General features: G+C 39.2%; 1 protein-coding gene across 4 annotated transcripts in view; it reads left to right on the top strand.

The window, feature by feature from the left end:
- The window catches only part of ATRNL1 (attractin like 1), a 1,055,790-nt gene that overhangs the window by 287,337 nt on the left and 749,870 nt on the right, over positions 1–18,583 (top strand). For all 4 annotated transcript variants that reach the window (XM_048857032.2, XM_048857033.2, XM_048857034.2 and 1 more), the window contains exons 15-16: positions 2,331–2,463; positions 3,676–3,857. In XM_048857032.2, coding sequence (XP_048712989.2) covers positions 2,331–2,463; positions 3,676–3,857 — 315 coding nt within the window. The remainder of the gene's footprint in view (positions 1–2,330; positions 2,464–3,675; positions 3,858–18,583) is intronic.

Here is an 18,583-nt window from a genome sequence, read left to right as displayed (position 1 = left end):
TGCGCCTGGCATCCCAGCCACTGGCCCCGTGCCTCTGCGGCCCGGGGTCCCACCCGCCAGCCCTGTTGCTGCCTAGGTGCTCTGCAGCCAGCCTGGGGTCCTGCTCAGCCCCCGCCCTTGGGGCACTGCTGCCAGTCCCAGGGTCCTGCTCAGCTGCCAGCCCTGTGCCCAGGGTCCCGCCTGGCTGCTGGCCCCATGCCTGAGACTCCGCATCTGCCCCTTACTGTGGCCCCAGCCTCCACTGCCTTACCCCTGTCTGCCACCCCATCCAAAGCCACGGTCCTGCTCCCAGCCCCAGGTTTAGGGGGCAGTGAGGGCCACGGATGCGGGTAAGGGGTTCGACCTAGCACTCCGACTCCAAAAACTGTTCCAGCACCACTATATTTGCCTCATTTCTGCCAAAATAATCTTTTGCCTAGTTACGGAGATTGGTAAAGAAATCTGATGGTGAGTTTGGGGAAAGGAATGGAGAATAGTATAGATGGTACCTGATGACCTAAGTGTGCTGCTGGTTGGCAAGCATGGTAGTTATAAAAGAAAAATTCAAATACATAAAAATAAAACACCTGCTTGATAGATATGCATAGCCCTTTGTGTGGGTTTGAAATGGTGGCCCTTAAGATCTCACCAATTGTCTTAAATGACAAAGTATTTCCATTTAGATAACCTCAGTGATTGCATTTTTTGAGTACAGTCTTTCATATCATAAGAAAAGAGAAGTATCAAGGAATACTTGAGTAGCCTCATCATTTTATTGTAGGCCATGTCCACATGGTGACAATTTGGAAGGTTAACGCAAATCAGCTGAAGGTATGAAGTTATTTGCATAAATTGAAGTGCATTAAACTCCTGTGTGGATGTTGTCATTCAGGATTAAACTGGCCTTAGTTTGCTATAGCTTAATCTTCCCTAAACTATGGTTAACTATGACCACTTTACTGCTGAATGAGACCACCTACACAGTGTTTAATGTATTTTAGTTTATGGATATTAAACACTTTTAGTTAATTCACCTTAATTTTCCTGAATTCTCCTCATATAGACATGCCCTTAGATGAAACTGGAAGGTCTTTCTGGGCCATCACTGTAGGATCATACCACCAGTGCAGTCTAACTGCAGACCATGTTAATATAACAGTGAATTGGGAGCGAGATTTATTTGGCAAAGTCCAGATCATAGTGAAAAATTGAACTCTGTCAGTTTGAATTGTGTGGATTCATGCTTGAATTGGGCCTTTCTGATCTACAGCTAATGTATACTTTTTGTCATTATACAGTAAAGAAAAAAAAAGGGAGGGGTTAAAGAATTGGAAATCTTCCCTCTTTTCCTTCCTGTTCTCTTCACTTACACTGTCACCTCCTGCTTTTCTTCTCCTCTTGCGTTATTTCAGAAATTTTTAAATGCTTGAAATTTGTCCTTCTGATGCGTATTGTCACTACGAGCTGAACATCACCACTTCCAACACCTAAGCCTGGGTTTACTAGTATGCCTATGTTTGTAGGGAATATACCTTAGTTTAGATTAGGTTGGAGTTTATGTTGTGTCTTTTGAATCTGAATCCAAAGAATTGCATATGTGCACATTGTGACCAGTTGTGTTGGACTTGAAAAGGAATTTGTTGTGGACTTGAGCAGTTTGTGTGTGTTAGGGTTTTTTGATGATTATAATGTTGCCTTAAGTTGTGAATTCCTTAATTTTTTATTGGTTGTGTTGACATGAAATTAATTGAGACAGTCTTAAGTGTATGTTAATGACACTTGTCTATGTGATTTATTAAATAAGGTATCAATACTTGCATCTTGGTCTAAAAGCCCCAAACAAGAAAAAGATAAATGCCTTATTTAGAGAGCAATACTTCAGTCATCAAAGCATCTTAGCTAAAAATTGCCTTCAAACAGAGTTTACTTGTTGCTCATTCACTGAAGTGCAGAGGGAATTCTTTTGTTCCTGATCTGTTCTTTTGTTCCTGCCAAAATGGTAGTCTTCAGGTTCTTTAAATTTTATACTTCATATCTTAAATACAAGTAGTTTTTTTAAAAATCCAAGATGAAATTACTGGAATTCTTGACAAATATTTCTTTTTTACATTTTGTGCTTTCTTTTCTCTTAGCTCTTATTTTTTCATTGCCATATGAGGTCCTTTATTTTTTTTTCTGCTCCAGTCAGTCACACCAGAATCCTTTCCCACTATTTTAGAATCATAGGTTCATTTGCCTGTCTAACCCACAAATAACTGGATTGGTGGGAGCCTTGTGCACTTTACTCCTGATTTCTGATCTATGAGCAGTTTAATAAAAGGTATACTCTCTGTCTGTTTTGTTTTTTATAGTCCGTCAAAAACTACACCAAATGTCATGTGAGAAATGAACAGATCTGTAATAAATTGACCAGCTGTAAAAGTTGCTCACTAAACCTGAACTGCCAGTGGGATCAGCGTCAGCAAGAATGCCAGGCTTTACCAGGTAAAAGCTCTGAAATTTGAAATCTACTTTTTAATTATTTTGAGAGCTGGATGAATATCCCAAATTAATTTCCATGAATATTTATTCAACTAGAAAAAAATGACTTTGTTCTGTATGTGCTCACTCTCCTTTAAGATCTCCTTTTCAAGGATAATCTAGTGGCTGAGTTCACTGGCAGGAATGTTCATGATAACAGTTCATTTTAAGATGCTAATATAGAACATTCCCAGAAAGTAAATTTTGACTTTCTAAAACCCAAATATTCTTACTGTAAAATAGATTCGATACACCATGCACGTCCAATCAGGGAATATAAACAATACAAATGTTATTTGTGTTATTTGTGTGTCTAATCAAAGCTAACAAAAAAACCTTGACTTTCTAAACTGCTTCTAAACAATCTACCAAACAAATTATTTGCGGAAATTGCTCAGTGAATAATTTTTAAATAATAAGTTTTAGACAATCATAAAGTGCATGTAAATGATCTTTGAAGATGCTAGTTTAATAGAATACATTAACTGCTATCAATTAGTTACTTATCTTTTATCAATGTGCATGTGACTAGTGCTAAACATATACTAATAAGATTAAAAACATATCTTTCCCTAAAATTTTAAAATATCAGAAATTTGTTTTACTGACAGTTAGTATTGTGTGACTAGCCACCATGCTGTTATAGGGTGATTATTATTTTAAAATTATAAAAGGGACAAAAGAAAGAAGATGCACCTTTGTGATCTTTTGGTTCTAATAAATGTCTTCATATTTCTAAAAAAAGATTTAGATAAACTCTAATCTACTCATTTTTCTGAGACAACTATTGCCATGGCACCAAAACGTCAAGCCTGTATATATTATTTGCATAGTATAGCCTTGAATGCTTATTTACATTTAAGTCTTTATAAATATCAGAAAGGTTATACTAGTGATGCTATTAGACTATAACTCAGAATATAACTTACTGCAACACTATATATGTTTTTTTTCTTGTTAATTGGCACTTTTACTACATTGACATTCAAAGTAATATAAAACTTGATTTTCTAGGTTGTTTAATAATACATTTATACATTATGATGAAACTGAGTAATGGTATATACTGGACTGTGACTTGAAAAAAACAAAATTAAACCCTCTAGATGTGCGTTTGTATGCTTTTTTTTTTTTAACAACTTATAAATTTGTATCTTAATGCGATTTCTGTACTAGCTCATTTGTGTGGTGAAGGATGGAGTCACATTGGCGATGCCTGCCTCCGCATAAATTCTAGTCGTGAAAGCTATGACAATGCCAAACTATACTGCTACAATTTGAGTGGGAATCTTGCCTCATTGACAACCTCAAAAGAAGTGGAGTTTGTTCTGGATGAAATACAGAAGTATACAGTTCAGGTAACTTGACTTCTAAGTGCTGGTTTATTTTGACCTTTAAACCCTAAATTTCCAGGCTACACCTTTTCCCCTCTCTCCAAATTGCTGAAGTTGTGATTTGCAAAGGTTCCTGAGCTGGAGCTCATTAGATTTATAAGAAAGGGAGCTGCCAGCAGATGATTTTGTGGGAAGAGGGCCCATGCCGATCTGTTGTGGTTTATACATGCTGCAAAGTCTCTTTTCTTTGTGGCCACCTGGGGCAGGAAATGGGATGAAGGAGGAAAGGGTGTTTTGTTAATTGCTGTACAATGCAGTTAGGTGTGGGAATGAGTTACCATTTTGTGTGTGGTCAGCTGTGGATTTTAGCTGTTCAGTCTAACAGTTGATTGTTTTGTTCGAAGGCCCACCTATATCATGGATGGCTAACTTGGGGAGAACAGGGGTTTTAAAAAGCCAGTGTGTAAGGGACCAGTGGAGCTCGTGAGCAGGAGCAGCAAAAGGGGGAGTTTTGTGTAAGACTTTAAAGAAGGAGCATGAGAGTCAGATGCACCTAATGAACGTTCTCTAAACTTAGACCAACCAACAACCCCACAAAGGAAAATAAAAACGAACACAAAGAACCAACAAACAAAAACCCTGCAAGAGCAAAAAAAAAAAATGCAGGCAGAAGTTCAACAGCAGGTGACAAATGTGTGCATTCGGTGCAAGAAACTCAGGGCCCTCAGAGACAGAGTATGGACTCTTGAGACCAGAGTGGCTGTATTGGAGGAGCTAAATGAGACAGAGAGTTACATAGATGAGCCTTTCTGGAGCATAACAGAGCAGTCCTATCCCCAGTCTTGACACCCTCTGTGGTGTTGAGGAGGATGAAAGCCTTTGGGAAGGAGAACATCAGGCTGGAGCAGAGGGAAATGATCCCATTGCTGGGACCCTCCTTCCAGATGATGTCATGATATCCTCTTGCACTGAGCATACCACTCTAGGGGAGGGAATTCCAGTTATTAGGAAGAGATGGGTAATAATAGTTGGGGATTCAATTATTAGAAATATAGATAGTTGGGTTTTTGATGATCAGGAGACCCTCACAGTGAATTGCCTGCCGAGTGTGAAGGTTTCAGTCCACTTGAGACATCTAGCTAGGCTTATGTGCAGTGCTTGGGAGGAGCCAGTGATCATGGTACATGTAGATACTAGTGACCTAGGGAAAGGTAGGAGAGAGGTCATGGAGGCCAGATTTAGGCTGCTAGAAAAGAAATTGAAGTCCAAGACCTTCATGGTAACATTCTCTGAAATGCTTCCAGTTCCACATGCAGGGCCAGTTTGACAGGCAGAACTGCAGGGTTTCTATGCATAGGTGAGATGATGGTGTTGAGAGGAGGATTTTAGGTTTATTAGGAACTGGGGAACTATTGGGAATGGAGGAGCCTGTACAGGAAGGATGGGATCCACTTAAACCAAAAAGGAACTAGCTTCCTGGCATGTAAAATTAAAAAGGTTATAGAGGAGTTTTTAAACTAAGGGCTGGGGGGAAATCCAACAGGTGCGGAGGAGCACACAGTTCAGACAGACACATCCCTTAAGGGAGTATTTATTAAAGGGAATACGCTATATCCTAGTAAAGAGGAGAGGATAGAAGCTGATGAAATACAGGTAGGACCTGAAAAGAAACAGTCAAATGAAAAAGAGCCCTATGGGAATGGGTGATGGGATGGATCACGTGATGATTTCTTGTTCTGTTCGTTCCCTCTGGAATTGGCCACTGTTGGAAGACAAGATACTGGGGTAGATGGACTGTAGGTCTGACCCAGTATGGCCTTTCTTGTATTCAGTTATATCACATTAAGGCAGAGAACTACATATTGATAACTTTTAAAAGTCCTTGTATATAAATGCAAGAAGTCTAAATACTAAGATGGTTGAACTGGAGTGCCAGATATGAAATGAGGATATTGATATAATCGGCATCACAGAAACTTGGTGGAACAATGATAATCAATGGGACACAGTAATAAGAAGGTACAAAATATATATGACAGAGTATGTCACGCTGATAAGAGAGTGCCATTATATGTGAAAAGAAGCAGAGAGCCAAATAAAGTAAAAATCTTAAATGAATCAAACAGTACCATAGAATCTCTATGGATAGAAATTCCATGCTTGAATAATAAGCGTATAACAGGAATATACTGTGAACCACCTTACCAGGATGGTGACAGTGATTGTAAAATAGTCGGGGAGATTAGAAAGGCTACAAAAACAGAAAACCCAGTAATAACTGGGGATGCCAATTATCCTCATATTGACTGGGAACATGTTACTTCCAGACAAGATGCAGAGATAAAATTTCTAGACACCATTAATGACTACTTCTTGGAGCAGCTAGTCTTGAAACCCACAAGGGGAGAGGCAATTCTTGATTTAGTCATAAGTGGCACCCAGGATCTGACCCAAGAGGTGAATATAGCTGACCTGCTCAGTAAAAGGGACTATAATGTAATTAAATTTAAGATCCTTGTAGGGGGAAAACACCAGAGAAATCCAGCACAGTAGAAGAAATAGGAATGACACAAAAACGAAGAGGCTAGTTAAACAGAAATTAAAATGAACGGTCACAAGAGTTAAATGCCTGCAAGGTGGATGGAACATTTTTTAAAACACCATAATAGAAGCTCAAGTTATATGTATACCCCAAATAAAATAAAAACAGTAAGAGGACCAAAAAATTCCACATGGCTAAACAATAGAGTTAAAGAGGAGATTAGAGACAAAACATCATCTCTTAAAAATTAGATGTCAAATCCTACTGAGGAAGATAGAAACGGGCATAAATTCTGGTGAGTCAAGTGTAAAAGTATAATTAGTGAGATCAAAAAAGAATTTGAAAATTAACTAGCAAAAGCTAGAAAAACTAATAACATTTTAACTACTAACTAACTACATCAGAAGCAGGAAGCCTGCCAAATAATCAGTGTGGCCTGTGGATGATTGAGGTGCTAAAGTATATCTCAAGGAAGACAAGGCTGCTGCAGAGAAGCTGAAGGAATTCTTTGAATCGGTCTTCATACAAGCTGAGCGTGTGAGGGAGAATCCCATATCTGAGCCATTCTTTTTAGGGGACAGATCTGAGGAACTGTCCTAGATTGAAGCATCAATAGAGGTGGTTTTGGAACAAATTGATAAACAATAAGAAGTCACCAGGACCAGGTGGTATTCACCCAAGAGTTCTGAAGGAACTGGCAGAACTAACAACTGTGGTATGTAACCCATCACTCTGTATCAGATGACTGTGGTATAGCTAATGTGACACCAATTTTTCAAAAAAGCCCCGGAAGCGATCCTGCCAATTACAGGCTGGTAAGCCGACTTCAATACCAGGCAAATTGGTTGAAGCTATAGTAAAGAATATAATTATCAGTAATATAAATAAACACGGTATGTTGGGGAAGAGTCAGCATGGCCTTTGTAAACTTAAATCATGCCTCTCCAATCTATTAACATTTTTTGAGGGGGATCAAGGAACGTGGACAAGAGTGATCCAATGGTTGTAGTGAATTGGACTTTCAGAAAGCCTTTGACAAGGTTTCTCATCAAAGGCTCTTGAGTAAAGTATGCAGTCATGGGATAAGAGAGAAGGTCCTCTCATGGATAAGTAACTGGTTACAAGATAGGAAACCAGGGTAGGAATAAATGGTCAGTTTTCACAGTGGAGAGAAAAAGTGGGTCCCCCAAGAATCTCTAGTAGAACCAGTGCTGTTCAGCATATTCATAAATGATCTGGAATAATGGGTAAACAGTGAGGTGGCAAAGTTTGCAGACAATGCAAAATTACTCAAGATAGTTAAGTCCCAAAGCTGACTGAAGAATTACAAAGGGATCTCACAAAACTGGTTGACTGGGTAACAAAATGGCAGATTAAATTCAATGTTGATAAGTACAAAGTAATGTATATTGCAAAATATTAATCCCAACTATACATACAAAATCACTCAAGAAAGATCTTGGAGTCATTGTGGATAGTTCTCTAAAAACATCTGCTCAATGTGCAGCAGCAGTCAAAAAAGCTAACAATCCTAGGAACTATTAGGGATAAATAAGAAGACAAAAATATCATAATTCCAGTATATAAATCCATGGTATGCCTACGCTTTGAATACTGCATTCAGTTCTGGTCACTCTGTCTCAAAATAGATATATTAGGATTGGAAAAAGTGCAGAGAAGGACAACAAAAATGATTAGGAGTATAAAGAGAGATTAAAAAGACTGGGACTTTTCAGCTTGGAAAAGAGATGACTAAGAGGTGATATTATAGAGGTCTATAACATCTTGACTGGTGTGGAGAAAGTGAATAAGGAAATGTTATTTACTCCTTCACATAACACAAGAACCAGGGGTCACCAATGAAATTAATGGACAGCAGATTTAAAACAAGCATAAGGAGTTACTTCTTCACACAATTCGCTGTCAACCTGTGGAATTCATTTTCAGAGGATGTTGTGAAGGTCAGAACTTTTACTGGATTAAAAAAAAGAATTAAATAAATTCCTGGAAGATAGGTCCATCAATGGCTATTAGTCAAGCTGGTCAGGGACTGCTAGTGAATGCTGTAGGTGTTCCTAAACCTCTGACTGCTAGAAGCTGGGCCTGGACCATGAGGGTGGATCACTTGATAAAATGCCGTGTTCTGATCACTCCCTCAGAAGCATCTGGCACTGGTCCCTGTCAAAAGACAGGATACTGGGCTAGATGCACCATTGGTCTGAGCCAGTGTGGAAACAGTCTTGTTTTTATCTTCCTGGAATATATGTTTAAAAAAAACCCAAAGTATTTTTTAAAAATTATAACATTAGAACAATATTGAGATTCCATACAGATAAATCATTTCTTCTAAACAAATGAAAGATTTAAATTTTTATACATAGCCTGTGGGTTTTATACCATAATATATGTACTTGGCTGCAAAACAAAATGAGCTTTATAGTAGTTTGTTTTATAGACAGGGTGAAAAAAGACAATTATGAATAATAATTAAAATTTATATCAAGCTAGTAGCTCATTTGCAAGGTCATTATGCTGCAAATGAATTAAGATTCCTACCAAGGAAATGGCAATGTAATCTTGCCCTTTGCAAATGTTTGTGTTGTATTAGTTCTGAATGCAAGAGTTTAATGTCATATATATATTATGAATTAAAGTATCATTTTATACTATGTTCTTGAAAAATATATGCAAATATCAGTAATGTTGCTAGTTTTATTTTTCAGCAAAATATAGGAAGTGGACAGTGTAAGCTGATTTATTTTCCCTTAAGATACACCAGTGCTTTTCTCTTATTTACTAAGGAAAGTAATGCATTCCCTATTTTTAAAACGTGTCTCTTGATTTGTACCCACTGCAGCCTTGAGACATATTATATCTTACCACTTTTTTGACAAGCAATAATGTTAAATTTGCAGAAAACCACAGTTACAAAATCAAGAACAGGTCCATTAGAAATGACTCCTTGAATTATTTACTTGACTTTTTTCTTGTTTGCTATGAAAATAGCACATAGAAGTACCTAAAATCTAAGACAAGTTGAGTGAGGGCATGTCTATACTTAAACCACTGTATCAGTGCACGAAGACGCTCTACGCTGATGTGAGAGCTCTCTCTTGTCGACATCGTTATTCCACCGCCCCGAGAGGCAGTAGCTCTCCTGCTAACATAGTGCTATCTACACGGGGGATAAAGTCCGTGCAACTGCATTGCTATGGCGTGTGGATTTTTCACATTTTGAGCAATGTAGTAATACTGATATAGGTCTGTAGTGTAGACCAGACCTGAGGTAATATCTTTTATTGGACCAACTTCTGTTGTGGAGCCTTTGAGCTTCCACGGGGCTCTTCTTCAGGTGACCTCTCTCACTAACAGAAGTTGATCCAATAAAAGATATTATCTCACCCACCTTGTCTCTCTATCCTGGAACCAGCACAGCTACAACAACACTGCGTGCAACGATATACAATCTAAGAAAACTGCCTGTGACAGACTGTTGATTTGACAGTTTGCTGGCTGGCTTGTAGTGCAGATGAGAAATGGCTGTTTTATTTCTTTGGAATGCCATACTTTTGCTAGATTTGAAAACTAAAACTTCTGCAAGGTGACATCCTACCAAGGATATCTTTATTTAAATGAATTATTTCCTGAGCGATTGCAGTTGTATACATTTGAGATAATCCACATGTGGCATATAACAAAGATAGACAAATGCATTAACTTTAAAGGGATATCTGGGGTTAAATGATCATTTACATATCAGAAACTTCTAATGCAATAATACAGTGATTTATGCTGTGCCACAGTTAGGTTTTTTTAAAAAATAATTTCTCTTTCATTCCTATCTGCCTGTCCAGTTCTATTTATTCTGTGTAAGTGACTCTAAATGTGTATCAACTGTCACAAAACCTCTGAAATTTTGCTTGATTTTTCTTTTGTCTGTCTTTTTCTCTTACTCCAATCAGGATGATTTAGGGGGTGAGATTTCATTTTAGATGACTTCTCTTTATTATATACAGTGTTGCAGAGTTCACAGATGTAGGCAGAGCAGCTGTAAGGTGAGAAGCATCCCTTAATCTGAAATATCTATGCTTGAGTTTGACTTTTAAAGGCTTTAGAAATATTTCTTTCACGTGAAACAAAAGTTTTTAGAATTAATGGATGCAGCAGAGTCACATCTGAAAGTAAGAATATGGATCTGCTTCACCTGATATTTTTGTATTAAGAGGAAAAAAACTTTAGCAATCATTCATTTATAGCATAGACAATTGAAAAAAAATCAGCATCTATTGTAATAGGTGCCACTTGTAAATTCTTTATGATGTATAAAAATATAGAATTTTATGGCTTGCTTTGCAATATTCAAGGCCCATAGCTCTGCAGTAATTTCAGCACCATTTCTGCATAACACGAAATTTGCGAATTCCTTCAGAGAGCGGACACAGCTTCCATCTCTCTAATCCCTTCAAGATTCCACTGCTAGAGCTTAAAAGAGCCATCATAATGGTTCCTCCAAGATCCTAGGTCTAAAAAGGAGCAACAGCTGCTAGTAAGTTTCCACCTTTAAAAAAAATAAATAAATAAAAATCCTGTTGAGCTAAAGAAGGAAGGGAGCCAAACAAATAAAGGCATTTGTGTGTAGTGAAGATAGGGGACAACTATGTATGTATTCTTTAAATCAAGCAAACAAAAAACCCCCTTAAAAGCGGCCTACATATTTCATGTGTTTTGGTGTCAAATAAAATTTGTCAAGATGATGTTTCAAGTAAATATAGTAAATCAGGTTATTAGGGAGCAGTTTGCTATACCTCAGACAAAATGATCTCTGAATTTTTGTTTATATGCTGAGGTTTATTGGGCTAACAAAATAAAGTTTTAGAAGAGAAGATATTGGTTACTCTGCAAATTAGAGGAAGTGGAAAAGAATAATCATCAATTCATACAAATATTCAAAAGTTGTAAGCTCATTAAATACTGGAATTTTTCCTCAGAACAGCAAGCATTAATTTCAAATTATTATTTCCTTGTTGATATGCAGTAAATGCCATGACCATTATGTCATATTAGACATAAACAAAGATTTGAGAAATTCTGAAGAACAACATGCTTCATTTTACGTCCTTTTCTTGCACATTTTCCTTAGGTTAAATAAATTCTCTTGTTAAAATTGTACCTTATAGGAATACTTTTGAATTCTAATCCTGATTTCTTAAATTCTTGCAATTAAATTCTCCCAGCTTGGTGTCATCTGAACATTTTATAAACATACTCTCCATTTTAAGATCCAAGAAGTTAATGAAAATATTGAAAAGTACCAGACCCAGGACAGTCTCTTGCAGAACCCCACTTGTTATGACCCCACAGTTAGATAGAGAACCACTGATAACTTGAGTATGGTCTTTCAACAAGTTGTGCATCCCCCTTAAAGCAATTTCATCTAGACCACATTCCCTAGTTTGCTTATAAAAATGTCACTTGGCACTGTGTCAAAAGCCTTAATAAAAATCAAGATATATCATGTCTACCACTTTTCCATGCCCACTAGGCCAGCAACTGTGTTAAAGAAGGAAATGAGGTTGGTTTGGCATGATTTGTTCTTAACAAATCCATGTTGGCTACTATTTATCACCCTATTGTCCTCTAGGTGCTTACAAACTGATTGTTTAATACTATAATTTGTTCAAATATCTTCTGGGGTATGGAAGTTAGGCTGAGTGGTCTAAAATCCTTGGGTCCCCCTTTTTAACAATAGGTATTATATTTGTCCTTCTCAAGTCCTCTGGGACCTCACCCATCCTCCATGAGTTCTCAAAGATAATTGCTAATGGTTCTGAGATTGCTTCAGCCAGTAGGGCAACAAAAATTATTAGGGGTATGGAACAGCTCATAAGGAAGTGTTGTTTACTCCTTCACATAACTCAAGAACCAGGGGTCATACAATGGAATTAATAGGCAGCAGGTTTAAAACTAACAAAAGGAAGTACTACTTCACATGATGCCCAGTCAGCCTGTGGAACTCCTTGCCAGGGGATGTTGTGAAGGCCAAAACTATAACAGAGTTCAAAAAAGAACTAGATAAGTTAATGGAGACTAGGACCATTGATGGCTATTAGCCATCAGGGTTGCTAACCAATGCTGTGAGTGTCCCTAGCCTCTGTTTGCCAGAAACTGGGAGTGGACAATAGGGGATGGATCGTTGAGCGATTGCCTGTTCTGTTCATTCCCTCTGAAGCATCCTACATTGGCCACTGTCAGAAGACAGGATACTGAGCTGAGATCATTGGTCTGAATCAGGATGGGAATTCTTATGTTCTAGACTTCACCTGTGGCCATTACAACTTTAGCTCAAGTCAGTTTGCTCTCCAGAGAAATACTTGAGCAGGAGGATCCTTATTCTGCTTTGGGTCCGCTTCATGTTGAACTGCTGGTTCTACCCCAACAATATCCAGAAGTGAATACCATTCTTGACTCCATCACTGACCATGGCACTGGTGACAGACATATTGGGGACAGAGTGGAGAGTTCATCTGGACCATCTACAGATACAAGGGACCTGGTCCCCAGAAGACATTGGACTATGTATAACTGTCTTAGAATTGGAGCCATTAGACTGCTATATGTGGCATAGACTGCTATATGTGGCATTCCCCCTGTCCTGAAACACCCAGTAGCATAGCTGCTAACAGACAATATGCTGGCCATCCACTACATAAACAAGCATGGGACACCCACTTGTCCCCCTCTGTAGAGCAACAATCAAGCTGTGGAAATCATTTCTCCTGCATGGCATAAAACCAGTAGCACTGCACGTCAGCAACGATCTGGCAGACTTCCTGAACAGAAAGCCTGTTGCTGGCCTCAAGTGGTCACTGCAGAAATCCATCATTAAGTCAATATTCCATCAGTATGGAAAAAACACTGAAAGACCTTTTGGCCATCAAGGACAATGCCAAGTGTCTGAATTTCTATTCCAGAGGGCACACGAACCTGGGATCGTTGCCAGATGCATTCCTCCTGTGGTGGAATTGAGGCCTCTTAAACAACATCACACCAATTCTGCTAATCTCCAGTGTGATGGCCGAAGCCAAATGAGACCACGTCACACTCATCCCATAGCTCTCTACTTGCCAAGGCCATTCTGGCTGACAAACCTGTTACAGATGTCCATGCAACCACCAAACAGACTCCCATACTTGTTCCTGCCTAATCAAGAGGAGCTGATACTCTTCATTCCCACCATCCTGAGAAGATACCACTTTCCAGATATCTACAGTAGGATATGCACTGACACATACTTGAAGAAGAAAGAATGATTACTTACTCTAGAGTAGCTGGTTCTTTGAGGTTGTCAGAGTTTGGGGATAATTACGCTTTTGACCCCCTCTTGATCTGCTTATGGAAAGCCCTCTCAGGCCTTTATCTGTCTCCTTTCTGGGAAGAGATTGCATCCTTTTTGACCAGGGATTTAAGCTTACAGCCCCCTTGTACTGTGTTTTTCCCCGCAGATATAACTAAAGTCCAGTACTTGTATTTTTGGCCTCTCCAAGAGCTATGAACAGTGTATGCCAGCGGTTACACGTAACCAATCAGCTCTTTCAAAGCAGAATACATTTATTTAAGGACAAAAGCATGCAGCAAAACCATATAAAACAATAAAAAGATATAAATGCATATGCAGTGTACCAAAAGTTGCCCATCTTCCATAGCGGGGTCTGTCAGGTCAAAGTCTTTCCAACCCTTCAGTAGGGTTCACTCCCTCCCCTTTGGATAAACAGTCATGTCTATTTGTTGGATCAAAATTTGTTGAGTCAGTTTTAACTCTGCTTTTATACCACCAAAGCCCATGTTCCCAGGCCTTCTGAAATACACAGAACCAGTCACTTCCCTTTTGCCAGGGAGTGAAGCCTCAAAGGATAGGTATCTGTATAACCAGCCTTCGGTTGCATTAATCACCCCATAGTGAGTCCAGATTCCTCAGGGAATCTACCAAGTGAGCTAGGAACACATGAATACATATAACACACATTGATATAAAGATCTATAAATATTCTGTGGGCTCATATTGTCTGACTAATCTCCGTATAAGTTTTCATGCTTCCAAGGATTGGCTCAAACATACAGATAACATTCATAAAGTTAATAACAGTAGTCCCCATATACACTGCATGTTGTTGAAATATCTGTCAGAGATGTCGTAGTCAATGTGGATTCCATGACCCACAATCCATCCCTGTTTTCCAGACTCCTCAGGAAACACAGACTCAAATTGTGAGAGGACTGTGGGAGGCTGCTCCTTCCCCTGTGCCCTCACCCAGAAAAACAAAGGAAGTGCAGGACAAATGCTCCGCCCTGGTGGTCATTCCTACTAGAAAAGATTCTCATCTCATGCATGTGAGTTGTATGTAGGATCCACATCCTACCCTGGTCCAACATACATGTAGACCTACATGTATGTAGATCCTATCCCTGTAGACTGTGGATCCACAGTGATTACATCCCAAAGAAACACAGTTACTGAAGGCTAAATAATCATTTTATTCCTAAAATAGTTGGCCTTTTATGAGGCTAAGTTTTGCTTTGTAGAATAAGGCTATGGCAGTAGCTGAGTTGAGAATTTGGCCCAAATTACATGAGAATTCATTAGTATGCAACCTATCACTATAATTTGGTATTCTGTTGGAAAGATACAGAGATCTCCAGCAGTTTATCTATGAGTTTAATAATTGTTATATCTACTATACCTTCCCATCAACATGGATATCTAACATACAAAGTTTTTTGCCAGTCTATTATCAATTGTGCAAAAGATTATACTAAATAAACTAGATAATCTGTGGCCAATTGTCTTTTAAACACTGGCTGAATATGGCTTGGTAAGAGGAACTGTAAGTTTGCAAATGTGGCTCTAGAAAGAAGTGGGTGAAAGGAGAAACGTTGCAAAGAATGGCTCCAAATCTCCTGTAATTTCAGTGATGTACAGTCATAGCACAACTCCATGGGTGCTCCGGGGCTGTACGTCACCCACCGGCAGCCAGCTGTCCCCTCGCCCCCGTCAGTGGCTCTGCCAATCAACGTCTCCACCTCCTTCCCAGCACCTCTCACCCGCTGTGATCAGTTGCTCTGCAATGTGTAGGAAGTGCTGGGAAAAGTGGGGAGGAGCAGAGATGGGGCGGAACTGGGCGGGAAGAGGTGGGGTAGGGGTAGGGTTGCCAATTCTCTCATTGCACAAAACTGAACACCTTTGCCCCATCCCACCCCACCCCTTCCTCAAAGCCCGCCCCTTCTCCACTCCTTCTCTGAGGCCCTGCCCCTGCTTACTCCATCCCCCTTCCCTCTGTCGCTTGCTCTTTTTCACCAGGCTGGGGCAGAGGGCTGGGATGCGTGAGGGGTGAGGGCCCCAGCTGGGGGTGTGGGCTCCGGGATGGGTCTAGAAATGAGGGGTTCAGGATGTGGGAGGGGGCTCTGGGCAGGGGTTTGGGGTGTGGGAGAGAGTGAGGGCTCTGACTGGGGGTGCAGGCAGGGGCTTGCTGGGGCAGTGGGTTGGGGTGTAGCGGGGGAGATGAGGGCTCTGGCTGGAGTGGGGGTGGGAAGAGGTGGGGTGGGGGTAGGGGCTTGAGGGAATGCTCTAATGAAGTTGTGTCCAGCAAGGTTAGTGAGTATTTTGTAAGGTCCTAAAGCTCTCCTAAAAATCAAATTGAAACATGTGCTGTGTTTTTTTGTCACAAACTTACTTTTATAATCTTTGCATCTTTTGTCTGTTAATTTCTAAAATTTTCACTTGAGTCCCAAAAACCTGAAAATATAATACTTTATTTGAGTAAGCACATGCTTTTAGGGAGCGCACATTTCCTATAGATGGTGGTTTTTGGATGAGTACTAGAAATGCAGCCTTTGGAATCTATCGTAATATGAATGTTGTTATTACTGTTGCTACTAATACAACGAGGACCTGACTAGATGTAGTCACTAAATATCTCATGGAACATTAATTGTAGAGTCTTGGTGAAATTCAGCTGTGGTTATTAAATTATACCATCCTACATTCAATCTGCAGTTTTAATTGGATATCATGTTCTCCCTCACTTCCTGTCCTAAAGCGTTATGTGGAATTTGGTGTGCATTATGCAGTAACTGATGAGTTCCCACTGCATATCTTATTTGTAAAATGCTTTGGGATTGAAGATACGGAGCAGAGATTCTCTTTTGCACAGCATCTAATCCTACTGGGGCCTTTGGGTGCTACCACAATATAAATATTCACCACTACTGTTAATATATGTGTGTTATTTACAGCCAAGATTTTCAAAAGTAATATTCTTGAGAATGCAATCTGAAACACATTGAAATGGGACCACCTGAACTATGCACCCAGATTCTGAAAATTCAGTGTCTCAAGTTCGGAATTCAAAAATGTGGGCACCCAATATCATAAGCCTTTAAAAAAAAAATCCTGCCCTACACTTTTCTATTTAAAAATGAAATTGAGAAAGTATTATAAAACTTACTTACTCTTCCCTCCCTCCTGCCAACGTAAGCAAAAGTTGTGTAAAATATTCTTAGAGATAGAAACTTACCGTATCACTAAAATAATGCCAACGGCCTGTAAAGGAGAACTATATTATGAGGTCTCAAAACTAATCTGTGTTTGGAGACTTTGTGTATATGTAACATTACATACATGCACATAGAGAAAAATACACAATGTGACCCTTTCTGGTCTTAAATGTATAAAATGAATGTCCAGTGGTGACAGTGGCAGTTCATATTGTTTAAAATAATGCTACCATAAAATTGCAGAGAGCCGTGTGCTGTCTTTCTATAGATACAATTGAGAGTCCTGGTGAAAAGGTTCAAGACACTTTGTCAGAGTAAGTAGCTGCTTTTATTATCTGCGTGAAAATGGTAGTTTTCCTCTACTTATGGATAGACATCAATGGCATGAAATATAGGCCTGTCATTTAGTCTAGTGTTGACATCAGAGGCAGAAATATTTGGATGCTATGCAGGAATTTGAAATGATGTTATTTTAATTATGGAAACTTGAAAAGGTTTGAGACAAGATTTTCCTTCTGGTGCTCAGGCAAACAGTCTCGTAATTTTTCAAAAAAATCTTAATTCAACTTCCTCTAATAAGAATATTTTATTTCAGTGGAAATCCTTTTTGATCTTACCTGATCCTTTTTGATCTTGCCTGAGCACCAGAAGGAAAATCTTGTCTCAAACCTTTTCAAGTTTCCATAATTAAAATAACAGCATTTCAAATTCCTGCATAGCATCCAGATATATCTGCCTCTGATGTCAACACTAGACTAAATGACAGGCCTATATTTCATGCCATTGATGTCTATCCGTAAGTAGAGGAAAACTACCATTTTCACGCAGATAATCGGGAGTTGATCTTGGTTATTACCCATTTTTCAGGTTCATCCATGATTGATCTGGCTTGATATTAATAGGAAATAATCCAAAAAAATGAACGTTCATAACCCCTTTTGTTACAAGTGCAATCTCTTACATTGGTGAAGCACAGTAGTGTTTTTTCGAGTGATTGTCCACGTGCATTCTACTCCTGGTGCGTATGCACCCCCAGGGTGGTGGAATCTTTTTGAATAGCAATGTCTGTTGGGGCTGCACCCACACCCTGCATGCTGTCCCATGGAGTGGTCAAGATCACTTTCAGTTCCTTCTTATTACTTGTGGTTGAGGCATCTCTGTGCACTGAGCAATTCTTTTCTTACGCATTTATTAGTTGTAGTTCGTGTTCTAGATATAATTAGTATAGTTAAGTTTCAGAGGAACAGCCATGTTAGTCTGTATTCGCAAAAAGAAAAGGAGTACTTGTGGCACCTTAGAGACTAACCAATTTATTTGAGCATGAGCTTTCGAGCTGTAGCTCACGAAAGCTCATGCTCAAATAAATTGGTTAGTCTCTAAGGTGCCACAAGTACTCCTTTTCTTTTAGTATAGTTAAACTTCTATTTTGAAGCCTGTTGGCAGAAAAAGAAAAGTAGGAAGAAGCCTTCATGTTTGGGAAGTGCCCCAGCACTGGACCCCCTTGGACATGGCAGGGGCAAAATCTCCAGGATTCAAATCCTGTCCTTTCTGCAGTGCAGCTATTCCCATCTGTGTTGTTTGTAGTATTGTTTGAGCTGTGTTGGTTCCAGGATATAAGAGTTAAGGTAGGTGAGGTAATATCTTTTTTGGATCAACT

The sequence above is a fragment of the Caretta caretta genome, chromosome 7, assembly GCF_965140235.1.
Source record: "Caretta caretta isolate rCarCar2 chromosome 7, rCarCar1.hap1, whole genome shotgun sequence".
NCBI classification, from domain to species: Eukaryota; Metazoa; Chordata; order Testudines; family Cheloniidae; genus Caretta; species Caretta caretta.
The sequence above is the reverse complement of the archived record's forward strand: the minus strand, read 5'-3'. Positions and strand labels throughout refer to the sequence as shown.